This window comes from Microcebus murinus, chromosome 4 (assembly GCF_040939455.1).
Source record: "Microcebus murinus isolate Inina chromosome 4, M.murinus_Inina_mat1.0, whole genome shotgun sequence".
Taxonomy (NCBI): domain Eukaryota; kingdom Metazoa; phylum Chordata; class Mammalia; order Primates; family Cheirogaleidae; genus Microcebus; species Microcebus murinus.
Window position 1 is genome coordinate 12,024,561 of NC_134107.1, and position 13,836 is coordinate 12,038,396.

The window sequence follows — 13,836 nt, forward strand, 5'->3', positions numbered from 1 at the left end:
GGTGGCTCCGAGGCCGCCGGGGCAGGGGCGGGGCCAGGGGCGGGGCCAGACCGGGGATGCCCCGGCCGCGGCCGAGAGGAGGCGCCCGCGGGACAGGCCCTCTGCGACGCGGGGAAGTCCCGAGGCCCGGGCGGAGCCTGGGGCCTGAAGCCATGCGCCAGTTCCTCGCCCTCCATGGGTAGGGAGCGCCCAAGTCCAGAAAGCCAAAAGGCAGAGGAAAGAGGGAACGTCCCGCTCCCCCGTCCCATCCCCAATTTCCCAGATGAAACACGGACATGGGTTTTGATTTTTTACAAAATGTATTTATCTTCCTCAGAACTGAAAAATAAATCTATGTACAAAATAGGAAGTGATCAGGCGCCCTTCACCCACTCCCAACCCCCTGCAGATTTCCTCCAGGGTCCCCGAGATGAACTGAACCTCGGGTGGGGGGGTTCCTAGAGGGTCGTAAGAGAGGTCCTGCTCTGATCCCGAGCCAGTTAGGTCAGGAAGAGAGAGGGCAGGACTCAGGATTCTCATAGGCTGGGGGTAGAGTTTCGTATCATGGGCTCTTGGGATAGGAAGGAGAGGAAGCCAGGATTTCCAGGTTCTGGAGCAGGACTTAAGTTCTTTGGGGTAGGGGGCTTGGATTCCCAAGGGTTGGAATTCTGAAGTGTAGAAATGTACTCCTAGGGGATAAGAGGGGATTTGGGTTCCAGGGCTGGAGAAGGGACCTGTGCTTCTTGGGTTAAGGGTGAAACCTCAGCCCCTACGAGCTGGGAGCAACTTGTAGCTCTAGGTTTGGCTCTAAGTTACCGCCTCCATTCTAAGGAGGAATCGGAGTTTCCAGGGGTTGGACCTTTAAAGATAGGTGATCAGGGCCTGGGGTGAGTTTTCACTCAGCCTGCTGGAATTCTGGGAGCAGCGTCCTCGGTTCTGAGCTGGAGAGAATATTAAATCGCGGGTAGAGGGGATTTGTAGTCTGTATTCCAGGGACCAGAAGCCTGGGTTCCGGGTAGGGGTGGGGCCTAGTCCTGAGCTGGTCGCCGGCCTAGGCCACGGAGCGCTGCAGGCGGAGCCTGGGCTCGGAGCGGGAGGACCGGGGTGGAGCCTCGATGCGGACAGAGGGCGGGCCCTGGGGCCGGGTGGGCTGTTAGGAAGTCCTGGGTATCTCAGAGGCCCTTGCGCTGCCGCTTGAGGAAAGAAAGAGTGTAGTCGCTGGGTGTAGACACTTTCTGCTTCTTCATCTGCACTTGCGACTGCGCCGTGAGTTGCAGCTTGATGGCGCTCGAGTTGATCTTGGTGGCCACCAGCAGCTCCTTCATGCCTTTCATCTTCTCGCTCTGGAAAGTGAGCACCGGACCCTCTGGCGGCGGCGACGCTGCAGGTGCTGGCGCCTGAGTCGTGCTGCCGCCTTCAGGGCCTCGGGCAGTGCCTGAGACGGTCCCCGTGGGCTTCCGGGGGGCTGCGGACACCGCATTCTGGCCGGCGCCCTTGTCCAGAGCCGGCTTCTTGGGTGGAGGAGGCTCCTCTGGCTTGGACTCTCGCCGCGGGCCCCGCCGCCGGCCTTCCCGGGCTTCCTCACCCCAAGGCTCCTCGGCCTCTGCTGCCTCGGCCTCCCGGCTGACTATTCGCACCTTCTGCCGCACCTGGGCCATGAGAGAGCAAGCTGAGGGAAAGGCCGAGTTCCACCCAGTGGCTGGAACTCCAGGACCCTGCCTTTGGCCATCCCATCCTGTCTAGGGAGTCTCAACTGTACCCAAAGGGATGGACGGATGCTGCCTCTGGGCCACAAAGGTCTGACTCTCCTGTGGCTGCTGTCACCACCTGGAGTGCCCAGCCCTCCTGTACAGCCGTCCCTCACCTGTCCCTCAAAACGTCCGAGGGACTGCACAAGGAAGGTGGCCCAGCCTACGTGCAGCACAGGCGTGGGGCTGCCCTCCTCCCATTTGCAGATGCCATCGTAGAATCGCAGCAGGTGGGCGAAGCACTCAGGGTCTTGGAGAGCAGAACCCTGGCTCTGGGTGCCCTGGGCAAGGGGGAAGGGAGGGCACAGATCAGCGTCCCCTACTCGTCCCTAGGCAGAGGGCACAGGCCAGGCCCCCCACCTAGACAAAAATTCCTGGCTCTGGAAGAGGTGAACATAGATTGGGAACATTCTCAGAACTTTTTTTTTTTTTCTTGAGGTAGGGTCTCACTCTGTCACCTGGGCTGGAGTGCAGTGGCATAATCACAGATCACTGCAACCTCAAACTCCTGTCTCAGCCTCCAGGGTAGCTGGGACTACAGACATGAGCCCCCACACCTGGCTAATTTTTCAATTTTGTGTAGAGACAGGGTCTCACTCTTGCCCAGGATTCTCCTATCTTTTATATAACCAGTCCTTAGCCAGGACTGGGGAAGGGGAACCATCCTTTACCTCCATCCCATCCCCTAAGCTGAATGAGGGACCTCGGCCCTGAAAGAGATGAGCTTCCACCCCATTTACTTGAAGGCACAGGATAGAAACCACTAAAGTACTCCCTGCCCTTCAAACCCTGGCCTAGGACCTCAGCTACAGCAGAAGGGAATGTGGCTCTCTGCTTGGGGCCACCTTCCTTGTATAGCCCCATGTCCTGTGGCTGGGGAGCCCTGCCAGGTGGCAGGCTGGACACAGACTGGAGCACCAGCCCTTCACCTGGCTCTGTTCCCCTGGCCGCTCCTCGCCTGCCTCCAGCAAGCTGGCCGCCTCTTTCAGCAAATTGGGGATGACGTCATTGGCCACTTCGAAGAACTCCTTGTAGATCTCCTCATCTTCTCGGCAGTAGTTGTAGCTGTGAGAGCAGTGGGGAACTGTGGGGTTTTGCCATGGGGGGTACCCCCGGGGACCTAGTTGGGGATGGAGCCCAGGTTTCTTTTCCTGGGTCATCCCAGGGACTGGGGGAGTGGTTGGGGACTTCACTCCAAAGTGATAGTGTCTGCGTTAGCCCAGAGCAACAGTAAGGAGTGGGCATGGGGCTAAGGTGGAGGTCCCACTGCTGGATGACAGTGGTGAAAAACTGGGAGGAGAGAGGGAGGGAGGGAAGGCTTTAATCAGGAGTCCCTACCTCGTGGATGATGGGGGCCTTGGCTGCCTAGGGACTGGACGGAGAGGGGATGGGGGTTAGGATCCAGGCCTCACTGCTGGACGAGGGTGGTTGGAAACTGGGTGGAGGGGGAAGAAAGGAGGAGCTGGAGGCCCTAGTGGGGAGATCCTCACTCCTGGATGACAGTGGCCGTGTCGGCCCAGGCCTGCAGGGCTTCGCGCACATTGCGGTTGCGACAGTGGTAGCCAGCCAGGTACATGTAGGGGTAGATGTGCTCATCTCGGTAGTAGGTCTTGGCTGAGGCAATGCCCTGGGGGGTGAGGCAGAGGAGCCTCAGGGAGGCAGCCCCCAGCTGCCTCATCTGGCACAAATGCCCCATCAGGTCACACCCAGAAGCGGTAAAAGAAAGAACCCAAAGAGTCCTGCCCATCTCCAATCCCACCCACTCCCTGCCAGCTCCTCCCTGGGACTGCAGGACTGCTTGCTGAGGCCAGGGGCCGACTGCAGGGGTGGGGCCCACCCAGAACAAGCCCAGGGAGGGGAGAGGCCTACTCTCTGAGCTCTGTCTCTTACCCAGGCTTCCCCACATACTCGTCTACACAAATACCAAAGACTTCCAAGCCAAGGCCAATGGCCCTCCTACCCCCACCTCCACCAAGTTAACAATCCCTCCTCAGTGCTTCCACTGTTTTTGATCTTGTTATACTCCAGGAAGGAGAGTGAGGGGCAGCAGAAAATGAAGGGCTGAAGGGACAAATCCAGGGCCTGCCACTCTCAGGCTGGGGAACCCAGAACACCCTCCAGGCAGCTCTGACTACATTGATTATGCACACAGTATATCTGATACAACGTGGGGCTGGATGGTAATACCCTCAACACACAAAGTTCTCACCTCACCTGCCCCTCCAAATCCCCAGAAGGGGACCCCAGCCACTGTTGGGGTCTCCCTTCTGCCCTCTCCTGAGATGACCCCACCTTGTGGTAGAGGGTGAGTGGGTCTGGCCGGCCAGGGGTGGGCTCCAGCTCCTCCAGATCTGCCAGGTTCCCTAGTGCCATGGGGTACCTGAGAAAGGATCATAAGTTCGGGCTGCCACCTAGCCCTCTGGGCCCCCAAAGCCCAGCCTGGCCACTTTCCCCTACTGACCTTTCTAGATGTCCCAGGTCATAGAGCAGCCAGAGCAGCTTCTAGGGGCCAAAAGAGAGAGTTATGAGCTAGGGGGGTGGGGAGAGGAAGGATCCTCAGTCCATCAAGCAGAGGTGGGGGCCAGAACCAACAGGGATCTCCCACCAAGTTGGAAGGACCAGAATTCACAAACTAGTCCTTTCATGTCTCAATTCCACTCTCCTACTAGCCCTGGGAAAGGCCAGGTCAGGAGTTACTAACCCATTTTACAGAAAGGGAAGTTGAATCTCAGGAAGGGAAAGTGCCCCTGACCCAGGACCCAGAGCAAGTCCAGTCAGCAGCCTGGCCTAGCCCACTCCTGGCCCACAGGCACAGCCCTCACCTGCTGCAGCTGCAGCAGCTCCAGGGAGTCGGTGTGCAGGTCGATGGAAGGGTTGATGGCACACACCATAAATGCCACCTCCATCTTGCGGTCACAGCGCATGTATGATCCTTTCAGGTACAGCCAGCTCTTTCAAGGAGACAAGATGAAATGTCTCATGATGGCCCACCCTGTGTCTCCTTCAGGGAATGACAGCCAGGGAAGGGGCTCTTCTGCCTTCCCCTCCTGATATATATAGGTGGTGATTGGAAGAGGGGAGTGGGGCCCAAGAAAGTAAAGTCCTTTGGGTGGCTTCAGTTAGCAGAGTATTTAGGGGACAAGGTTGGGAGAACACAATACCCGCTCAGCCACACCAGCGTTGACAGTCTGGCCCCTGCGGTCCTCGTTGCCCTTGCCATGCCAGGTGACCTCAGCTGTCTGCTCCCCATTAGGCCCAAACACTACCCAGGCATGATCCTCAGACAGGGCCAGGTGGACATCCCGGAGACCCAGGGCTTGGCAGGCCCCCACCACAGCAAAGGCCACACCAGAGCTGTCCAGTTTGGTGCCTGTGGAAGGGGGAGGTAATGAAAGAGGGTCCTCTGTGCTTCGGCCTGGGGAAAGGGGGACAGGTAGTGATGGGCCACACTCCCTCCCAGCCCCACTCCAAGCCTGTGTCCCTGAAGATGCTCCTGCCCACTGTCCCTTTTGCTTTTCCCTACTGTATTCAAAGCCTCTCCCTCCGTATTTACACCCCCATCCCCAACAAGAGACCTTTCTGGACCTTCTGTAGCTGACCCAGACTTTGACCTTGTCCCTTCTCTCTGCAACCATGTTATATATTTCTGTGATGTTAAGGATTTTCCCATTTATTGCACTTAAAATAAGTGCAATAATCTAATCCCTGTTAGGTTAAAACAGGGACAGCAAAAACAGGACACTCTGGCCAACACCCTTTTCACACACCCACCAAGATACTCCTAATTTATCTCTGTACTCTTTCCTGCTAAACTCAGAAGCAGCCTCAGATTCCTTCTCAATATGGCACACTAGGATGTGACTGCCAGTCAACTGGGCTTGCACAAAGAGGCTCTTTGCAAACCCTAAATCTTAATCTTGAAATTAAGCCCCTGGTCTGTTCATTCTAAAACATTCTCATAGTTATTATTTCATTTAATCATCTCAAATGTAGCCCAATTTGTCTCCTTGCCCCCTAAATCTGCTACCAATCTCTGTGCCTCATGCTGGGCTGCATGATTCCTGTGGCTGCTCAATGTCAGGGGTGGGGGTTCTGAGGGGGTAGAGGAGAGGCTAATGGATTTGGAGCCAGGTGATCAGGTTCCAGTCCCAGCCCTGTCATTCTGTGTGAGACTGGCACATCACTTCCCCTCTTTGGGCTTCAGCTTCCCCAACTGCAGAGACAACTAACACCTGCTCTACTACACAAGGTTTACAGGTCTCAAAAAGGCTTGTAAACCATGGAATGTTATGAAGAGGTGGGACAGGATTCATTCTCTCCCCTTGCCACCTGTCAGGCTCCAACCTGTGATGAAACTGAAGAGGGACTGGATGTGGGCCCGGTCCTTGAAGTAGGAGCGGCTGAGGCTGTTCCATATGACATCGGAGACCTTCTTCACCAGCTCACGGCTGGAGACACCTCCCTCTCGAGGGTAAAGGGACAGGTCGACAGCGCCACGGATCTGGGCAGTGAAGCGGGCGTAGAGGGCAGCGATGATAGATAGGTCAGCCACAGGGAAGTAGGTGAGACCGCCAGGAGGGTCAGGTGCGGGGCTGGGCTGGAAGGTGAGCTCGGGCACGTTGGTGGGAATGACGCGGTTGACAGCCAGGAAATGCTCCACGAAGCCCAGCACCAAGGAGAGAAGCACCAGGTCTGGCTCCTCACGGCCCAGCTCCGCAGCAAACAGGCGCACCACGTCGTCGATGGAGCGCAGCGGGAACAGCGTCTTCTGGGCGGCCTTCAGCCCCATGGCGGCGGGTGGCGGCCTGCGGGCGAGCCAGGGAAGGGAGGGTCGGGCAGGCTCGGCCGGGGAGCCCACTCCCAGGCTCAGCTAAGGTTCCACCCTCAACACACATACAACTTCCCTGCTTCCCCGCCTTCACCCTCCGCTTACAGGCTCCCCCTCTTTGCTCGGTGAGACCCTTCAGCTGAGGCTGTGGGGCCTCCTTGTCCCCCACAACCCCAGGACCCCCAGCCCCGATAAGGGAGCGCCCCAAAGACCCTGCTGAGAACCCCCAATGCCACCCCGTCCCCTCCCTACGACTGCACCCCTGGACCTCTAGAGTCCATCCGGAAGGCGCACCCAGGCCAACGCCCCCAAACCCTAAGGAGAGTCCTGGCCTCGGTCCCCCGCGCCCACCTCCGCGCTTACATCCCACACAAGGCACCGAGGCGCCCGCCGCCTGGAGCCTGCTGGGAAATGAAGTGCCGCCCCTCGCCCGCACTGCCTGCCGGGAAGTGGAGTCTGGACCTCCCCCGCCCTGCCGAGTCTGGAGGTGGGGCGGGCTTGTCCAGTTCGCGGTGGCTTGTGGGAGTGGTAGGCCCGTCGCTCCGGGAGCCGCAGAGCTAGGTGAGGAGCGGAGGCTGGCCAACCTTTCCGAGATACTTAGGCTTGGTCAGTCCCTTCCGGCAGACCAGGTAGCAGGGGTGTCCGCGGTGCCTTCTGGGAGATGTAGTCCGAGGGGGGCTGGGCACGCTCAGGGGTCACTGAGCTTCTGCAAGTTCTGCTATCACTAGTCCGTGGACAAGATGTGAGGGAAACGGGTACTTTTAACCACCGGTGGAGTGTAAATGTGTTCAGCCACTTTGGTTGGATATTTACTAGTATCCATTAACATATAAATGTGCCTACTGTGTGTCTACTGTAAAGAGGAATATAGAAAGAACCACTGTGGTTCTTTGTATTAATACTAAGGTAAAAGTAGAGGCCGAGGCGGGCGGATCGCTCGAGGTCAGGAGTTCGAAACCAGGCTGAGCGAGACCCCGTCTCTACTAAAAATAGAAAGAAATTAATTGACCAACTAAAAATATATATACAAAAAATTAGCTGGGCATGGTGGCGCACGTCTGTAGTCCCAGCTAATTGGGAGGCTGAGGCAGAAGGATTGCTTGAGCCCAGAAGTTGGAGGTTGCTGTGAGCTAGGCTGATGCCCCAGCACTGTAGCCCTGGCAACAAAGTGAGACTCTGTCTCAAAAATAATAATAAGGGCCGGGCGCGGTGGCTCACCCCTGTAATCCCAGCTCTCTGGGAGGCCAAGGCGGGCGGATTGCTCGAGGTCAGGAGTTCGAAACCAGCCTGAGCAAGAGCGAGACCCCATCTCTACTATAAATAGAAAGAAATTAATTGGCCAATTAAAAATATATAGAGAAAAAATTAGCCGGGCATGGTGGCGAATGCCTGTAGTCCCAGCTACTCGGGAGGCTGAGGCAGGAGGATTGCTTGAGCCCAGGAGTTTGAGGTTGCTGTGAGCTAGGCTGACGCCACGGCATTCACTCTAGCCTGGGCAACAAAGTGAGACTCTGTCTCAAAAAAAAAATAATAATAATAATAATAATAATAATAAGGTAAAAGTAAAAGAGTAAAGTAGCTCTATGTACACTAAAATGGATCCTCGGGCATATTTTTGAAGGAAATAAGCTGCAGAACAATATGTGTGGTAGGATAGTATTTATATTAGTATTTTAAAACTTTGAAACAATACGAAATTTCTGCAGAGTCAGTAATGCTTATTCATTCAACAAATGAATTTTTGGTACCTACAGTGGGCCAGGCACTCAGTTATAGGCACTGGGTATATAGTAATGAATAAAATGCTAAATTCCTGTCATTCACCTCTTCAACTCTGGATTGTCCTCAAAATCCATAACCCTCATCTAATCATGGGAAAACATCTGATAAACCCAAGCTGAGGGACACTCTAAAAAATACCTGACCAGTACTCCTCAAACGTGTCAAGCTCATGAAAGACAAGGAAGGACCCAGAAACTGTTGCAGATAAGAGGGTAAAGAGGCAGGACAACTAAATGCAGTGTGGTGTTCTGGATTAAATCTTGGAACAGAAAAAGGACATCAGTGGAAAAACTAGTGAATAGGGTGACCAACCATCCCAGTTGGCCCAGGACTGAGGGGACTCATAGGTATGGGACTTTTCTGTTTTAAAATCAGTCAAGTCTTGGGCACCTGGGAGCCCTCTGTGTGGAATTCAAATAAAGTCTGTTGTTTGGTGAATAGTTTTCATCAATTAATTTTGATAAATGTGCCATGGTTGTATAAGGTGATAACATTAGGGGTAGCGGGGTGGAGGGTTTATGGGAACTCTGTTCTATCTTTGCCACTCTTGTGTAAATCCTAAGATTATTCAAAAATAAAAAAGTTTTTTTTTTTAAAGCCACTCATCAAAGGTCAAGTTATGTTTAGTGGAGTAGCCAGAAAATATGCACATTAAATAAGTATCATGTGTAATGTGTTAGAAAATAATCGTTGTTAAGAAAAAAATATTCCTTTGCCTCTTTTCAGGGCTGAAAAAAATAATAAACCAAAGAAGGGAAGTAAGAGTGCCAGGGAGGTTGCAATTTGAGACAAGAAAATAGAAAAGGCCTCATTTTTTTTTCTGAGACAGACTCTTCCTCTGTTGCCCGGGCTAGAGTGCTCTGGCATCAGCCTAGCTCACAGCAACCTCAAACTCCTGGGCTCAAGTGATCCTCCTGCCTCAGCCTCCTGAGTAGCTGGGACTACAGGCATACACCACTACGCCTGGCTGATTTTTTCTATTTTTCATTGTCTGGCTAATTTCTTTTTATTTTTGGAAGAGACAGGGTCTTGCTCTTGCTCAGGCTGGTTTCGAACTCCTGACCTCGAGCAATCCTCCCGCCAGGGCCTTCCAGAGTGCTAGGATCACAGGTGTGTACCACCAGGCCTGGCCAGAAAAGGCCTCAATTAAAAGGGGGAATTTGAATAAAAACCTGGAGAAGAAAGGGGAATAAGCAGTGTGGTTATCTGGAAGAAGAACATTTTAGATAGAAAAGCAAGTGTCAGGCCAGGCGAGGTGGCTCATGTTTGTAATCCTAGCACTCTGGGAGGCCAAGGCGGGAGGATCACTCCATGTCAGGAGTTCGAGACCAGCCTGAGCAAGAGTGAGACCCCCATCTCTACTATAAATAGAAAGAAATTAATTGGTCAACTAAAAATATATAGAAAAATTAGCCGGACATGGTGGCACATGCCTGTAGTCTTAGCTACTTGGGAGGCTGAGGCAGGAGGATCGCTGAGCCCAGGAGTTTGAGGTTGCTGTGAGCTAGGCTGACGCCACGGCTTATTCTAGCCTGGGCAACAGAGTGAGACTTTATCTCAAAAAAAAAAAAAAAAAACAAGTGTCAATGCCTAAAACAGAGTGTGCCTGGCAAGTTCAAGGAGACCAGGAAGCCAGCTTGGTTGGGGTGTCATGAGCAGGAGGAGAGAGGGGAGATGGAAGCAAGAGTGATGTTCAGCAAGATCATGTTGGGCCTTGTCAGCAGCATGGAAGCTTCAGTTTCTATCTGGGTGAAATGGGTTGAGGAGTGACGTGGCACTGGAGGGGTTAGGATGACACAGCCTGCCTCATACTTTAAAAGACAGTGCCGGCCGGGCGTGGTGGCTCCCGCCTGTAATCCCAGCACTCTGGGAGGCCAAGGCGGGCGGATTGCACAAGGTCAGGAGTTCAAAACCAACCTGAGCAAGAGAGAGACCCCGTCTCTATGATAAATAGAAAGAAATTAATTGGCCAACTAATATATATAGAAAAAATGAGCTGGGCATGGTGGCACATGCCTGTAGTCCCAGCTACTTGGGAGGCTGAGGCAGCAGGATTGCTTGAGCCCAGGAGTTTGAGGTTGCTGTGAGCTAGGCTGATGCCATGGCACTCACTCTAGCCTGGGCAACAAAGCGTGACTCTGTCTCAAAAAAAAAAAAAAAAAAGACAGTGCCAACTGCTGTAAGGAGGATACACTGGAGAGGGTCAAGGTTGAAGACTGAAATAAAAGTACTACCCCCCATAACAGACTAAAGGACCCCCCTTTGGCTAAAAGATCCCGAAGTTTTATGTTCCTGGCTACAACAGAACAGAGGCTGTCCACATCCCATTTGCTTCTACCTCACTTCCCTTTACTAATCCTGACTAGATTTTGTCAAAGATTGACTTGAGAAGAAAAGGCTGGAATACTTCTTCACTTACTTCATCCCACCCCCAGTGCTCTCCTTCTGTTTTTATAAGTTCTTTTTGTTTCCTTATTTTTTTATTCTTTTTTTTTTTTTTTTTTGAGACAGAGTCTTGCTTTGTTGTCCAGGCTAGAGTGAGTGCCGTGGCGTCAGCCTAGCTCACAGCAACCTCAAACTCCTGGGCTCGAGCGATCCTTCTGCCTCAGCCTCCCGAGTAGCTGGGACTACAGGCATGCGCTACCATGCCCGGCTAATTTTTTATATATATATCAGTTGGCCAATTAATTTCTTTCTATTTATAGTAGAGACAGGGTCTCGCTCTTGCTCAGGCTGGTTTTGAACTCCTGACCTTGAGCAATCCGCCCGCCTCAGCCTCCCAAGAGCTAGGATTACAGGCGTGAGCCACCGCGCCCGGCTATTCTTTTTTTTCTTTCTTTTCTTATGTTTTTGCTCAAATTCATCCATGCTGATTGTTTTTATAGTTCTGACATGACAGCTATTTAAGACCACAGTTTCTTCTTTTTTTTCTTTTTTTTTTTTTTTTTTTGAGACGGAGTCTCACTCTGTTGCCCGGGCTAGATTGCTGTAGCATCAGCCTAGCTCACAGCAACCTCAGACTCCTGGGTTCAAGCAATCCTCTACCTCAGCCTCCCAAGTAGCTGGGACTACAGGCATGTGCCACCATGCCCAGCTAATTTTTTTCTTTATATTTTTAGTTGTCCAAGTAATTTCTTTCTATTTTTAGTAGAGACGGGGTCTTGCTCAGGCTGGTCTCGAACTCCTGAGCTCAAACGATCACCCGCCTCGGCCTCCCAGAGTGCTAGGACACAGTTTCTTCTTAATAAACAACTGTCAGCCATGGACTGGTTCTGGCTGGTCTCCTGAGGATGCACAGTTCACAGACTCATGCCCTACATTTCACCTTTTACATAAAGGACTTAATTGTAATGTATTTACATATTGAATCCCCACCCCAAAGTGATAATGGGATATAGGTTACATACATGTAAACCTAATACGCATGTGTGTGGGTCTCCTTTGTAATATTCATAACTCCTCCTGTAACCTATTGAATATGTATACTTGGCCAACCCGTTCAGCATAAATTCCTGTCCTATCCCTTCCTCCCTTGAAGGGCCAGTCTCCTTCCTAGCTTATCAGGATGGCCAGCCTGCAGCTTGTAACCTTTCAGAAGAAATAACATCTCCTTTCTAAATTTACATACTTTGTGACTCTTTTTCAGTCAACAAGGTTAAGGAGAGAACCTGTTTGGAGATCCTGCAATATTCTAGGCAGAGATTACGTTTTTTTTAATTTAATTTTATTTTTTTTATTTCGGCATATTATGGGGGTACAGATTTTAAGGTTTCAATAAATGCCCATTTCCCCCCTCCCCCCAAAAGTCTGAGTCTCCATCATGACCATCCCCCAGATGGTGCACATCTCACTCATTATGTATGTATATACCCGCCCCCCGCCCCCCTCCCCGCTGCCCAATACCCTATTACTGTAGTACCTATGTGTCCACTTGAGATTACGTTTCTTAGTCCAGTTAGTAGAATTGGAGGAAGTGAAAAATGACCAGATTCTAGGTGTATTTTGATGATAAAGCTGTTGGAATCTGCTAATAGAATGGATGCCTGGCTAATTGAGCCCAACATTTTTTTTATTTCAAGAAAATATGAGACTACAAACATTTTGGTTGCATTTTATATCATTGCCTCTCCCTAGCTAGGGTTAAAGGTATATCCTTCCTATCCACAATGCTTACCACATCCCTCAGATGTGGGTCTACCCCTTGAACCCCCTGGTGAACACCACCACCATTTGAGCACCATAGTGTTAGTCAGTCAGTACCAATTTGATGGCGAGTACATGTGGTGAGCCCAACATTCCTGACAGAAAAGTGTAACCTGATTTTAATGAGGAAACAATCAGACAAATGCAAATTGTAGTTCATTCTAAAAAGAACTGGCCTGGGCCCTTCAAAAATGTCAAGAAGGCCAGGAGCAGTGGCTCATACCTGTAATCCTAGCACTCTGGGAGGCCAAGGCAGGTGGATTGCTCAAGGTCAGGAGTTCGAAACCAGCCTGAGCGAGACCCCGTCTCTACTAAAAATAGAAAGAAACTAATTGACCAACTAAAAAAAAAATATATATACACAAAAAATTAGCTGGGCATGGTGGCGCATGCCTGTAGTGCCAGCTACTTGGGAGGCTAAGGCAGTAGGATTGCTTGAGCTCAGGAGATTGAGGTTGCTGTGAGCTAGGCTGACGCCATGGCACTCACTCTAGCCTAAGCAACAAAGTGAGACTCTGTCTCAAAAAACAAACAAACAAACAAAAAAAGTCAAGATGATGAAAGAGAATAAAAAAAGGAGGAGGAATTATTCCAGATTAAAGTAAAGAGACATGACAACCAAATGCAACATGTGAACCAGAATTGGTTTCAAAATTGGTTTCAAAAATGCTGTAATGAGGCTGGGCATGGTGGCTCACGCCTGTAATCCTAGCACTCTGGGAGGCTGAGGCGGGAGGATCACTCAAGATCAGGAGTTGAAAACCAGCCTGAGCAAGAGTAAGACCCCATCTCTACTAAAAATAGAAAGAAATTAATTGGCCAACTAAAAATATATAAGAAAACTTAGCCAGACATGGTAGTGCATGCCTGTAGTCCCAGCTAATTGGGAGGCTGAGGCAGGAGGATTGCTTGGGCCCAGGAGTTTGAGGTTGCTGTGAGCTAGGCTGATGCCACAGCACTCTAGGCTGGGCAACAGAGTGAGACAGAGTCTCAAAAAAAAAAAATGCTGTAATGATTTTTTTTTTTTTAAGATAGGGTCTTACTCTGTCACCCAGGCTGGAGTGCAGTGGCCTGAAAATAGCTGACTGTAGCCTCAAACTCCTGGGCTCAAGTGATCTTCCTGCCTCAGCCTCCTGAGTAGCTGGGACTATAGGCATGCGCCACCATGCCAGGCTAATTTTTAAATTTCTTTGTAGAGGATGGGTCTCACTGTGTTACCCAGGCTGGTCTCTTAATCTTGGCCTCAAGCTGTCTTCCTCCTTGGCCTCCCAATTCCTCCTCGGCCTCCCAAAGTGC

The 13,836-nt window shown here is 51.6% G+C and overlaps 1 protein-coding gene across 3 annotated transcripts; it reads right to left on the reverse strand.

Moving 5' to 3' along the window:
• Nucleotides 1-280: 280 nt before the first annotated feature.
• MEN1 (menin 1) lies at nucleotides 281-7,011 on the reverse strand. Of its 3 annotated transcripts, none has more exons than XM_012777995.2 (10): nucleotides 6,907-7,011; nucleotides 6,072-6,532; nucleotides 4,889-5,097; nucleotides 4,550-4,678; nucleotides 4,189-4,229; nucleotides 4,020-4,107; nucleotides 3,218-3,354; nucleotides 2,657-2,792; nucleotides 1,844-2,008; nucleotides 281-1,628 (listed from the first exon to the last, which is right to left on the reverse strand). In XM_012777995.2, exons 2-10 carry the CDS (start codon nucleotides 6,514-6,516, stop codon nucleotides 1,152-1,154), a joined length of 1,827 nt encoding a protein of 608 aa, XP_012633449.1. In that variant the 5' UTR covers nucleotides 6,517-6,532; nucleotides 6,907-7,011; the 3' UTR covers nucleotides 281-1,151. The 3 variants fall into 3 exon arrangements, with proteins under 3 accessions (XP_012633449.1, XP_012633448.1, XP_012633452.1); XM_012777994.2 differs by having other exon boundaries at nucleotides 6,919-6,998; XM_012777998.3 differs by lacking the exon at nucleotides 1,844-2,008 and having other exon boundaries at nucleotides 6,919-6,998.
• Between the last annotated feature and the right edge of the window lie 6,825 nt (nucleotides 7,012-13,836).

Excerpts from the sequence above, each read along its gene's own strand:
- MEN1 (XM_012777994.2), bottom strand. Across the intron at positions 5,098-6,071 it reads CCTCTTCAGTTTCATCACAG|GCACCAAACTGGACAGCTCT; the intron begins GTTGGAGCCTGA and ends CCCCTTCCACAG. Across the intron at positions 2,793-3,217 it reads ACGGCCACTGTCATCCAGGA|CTACAACTACTGCCGAGAAG; the intron begins GTGAGGATCTCC and ends CTGCTCTCACAG.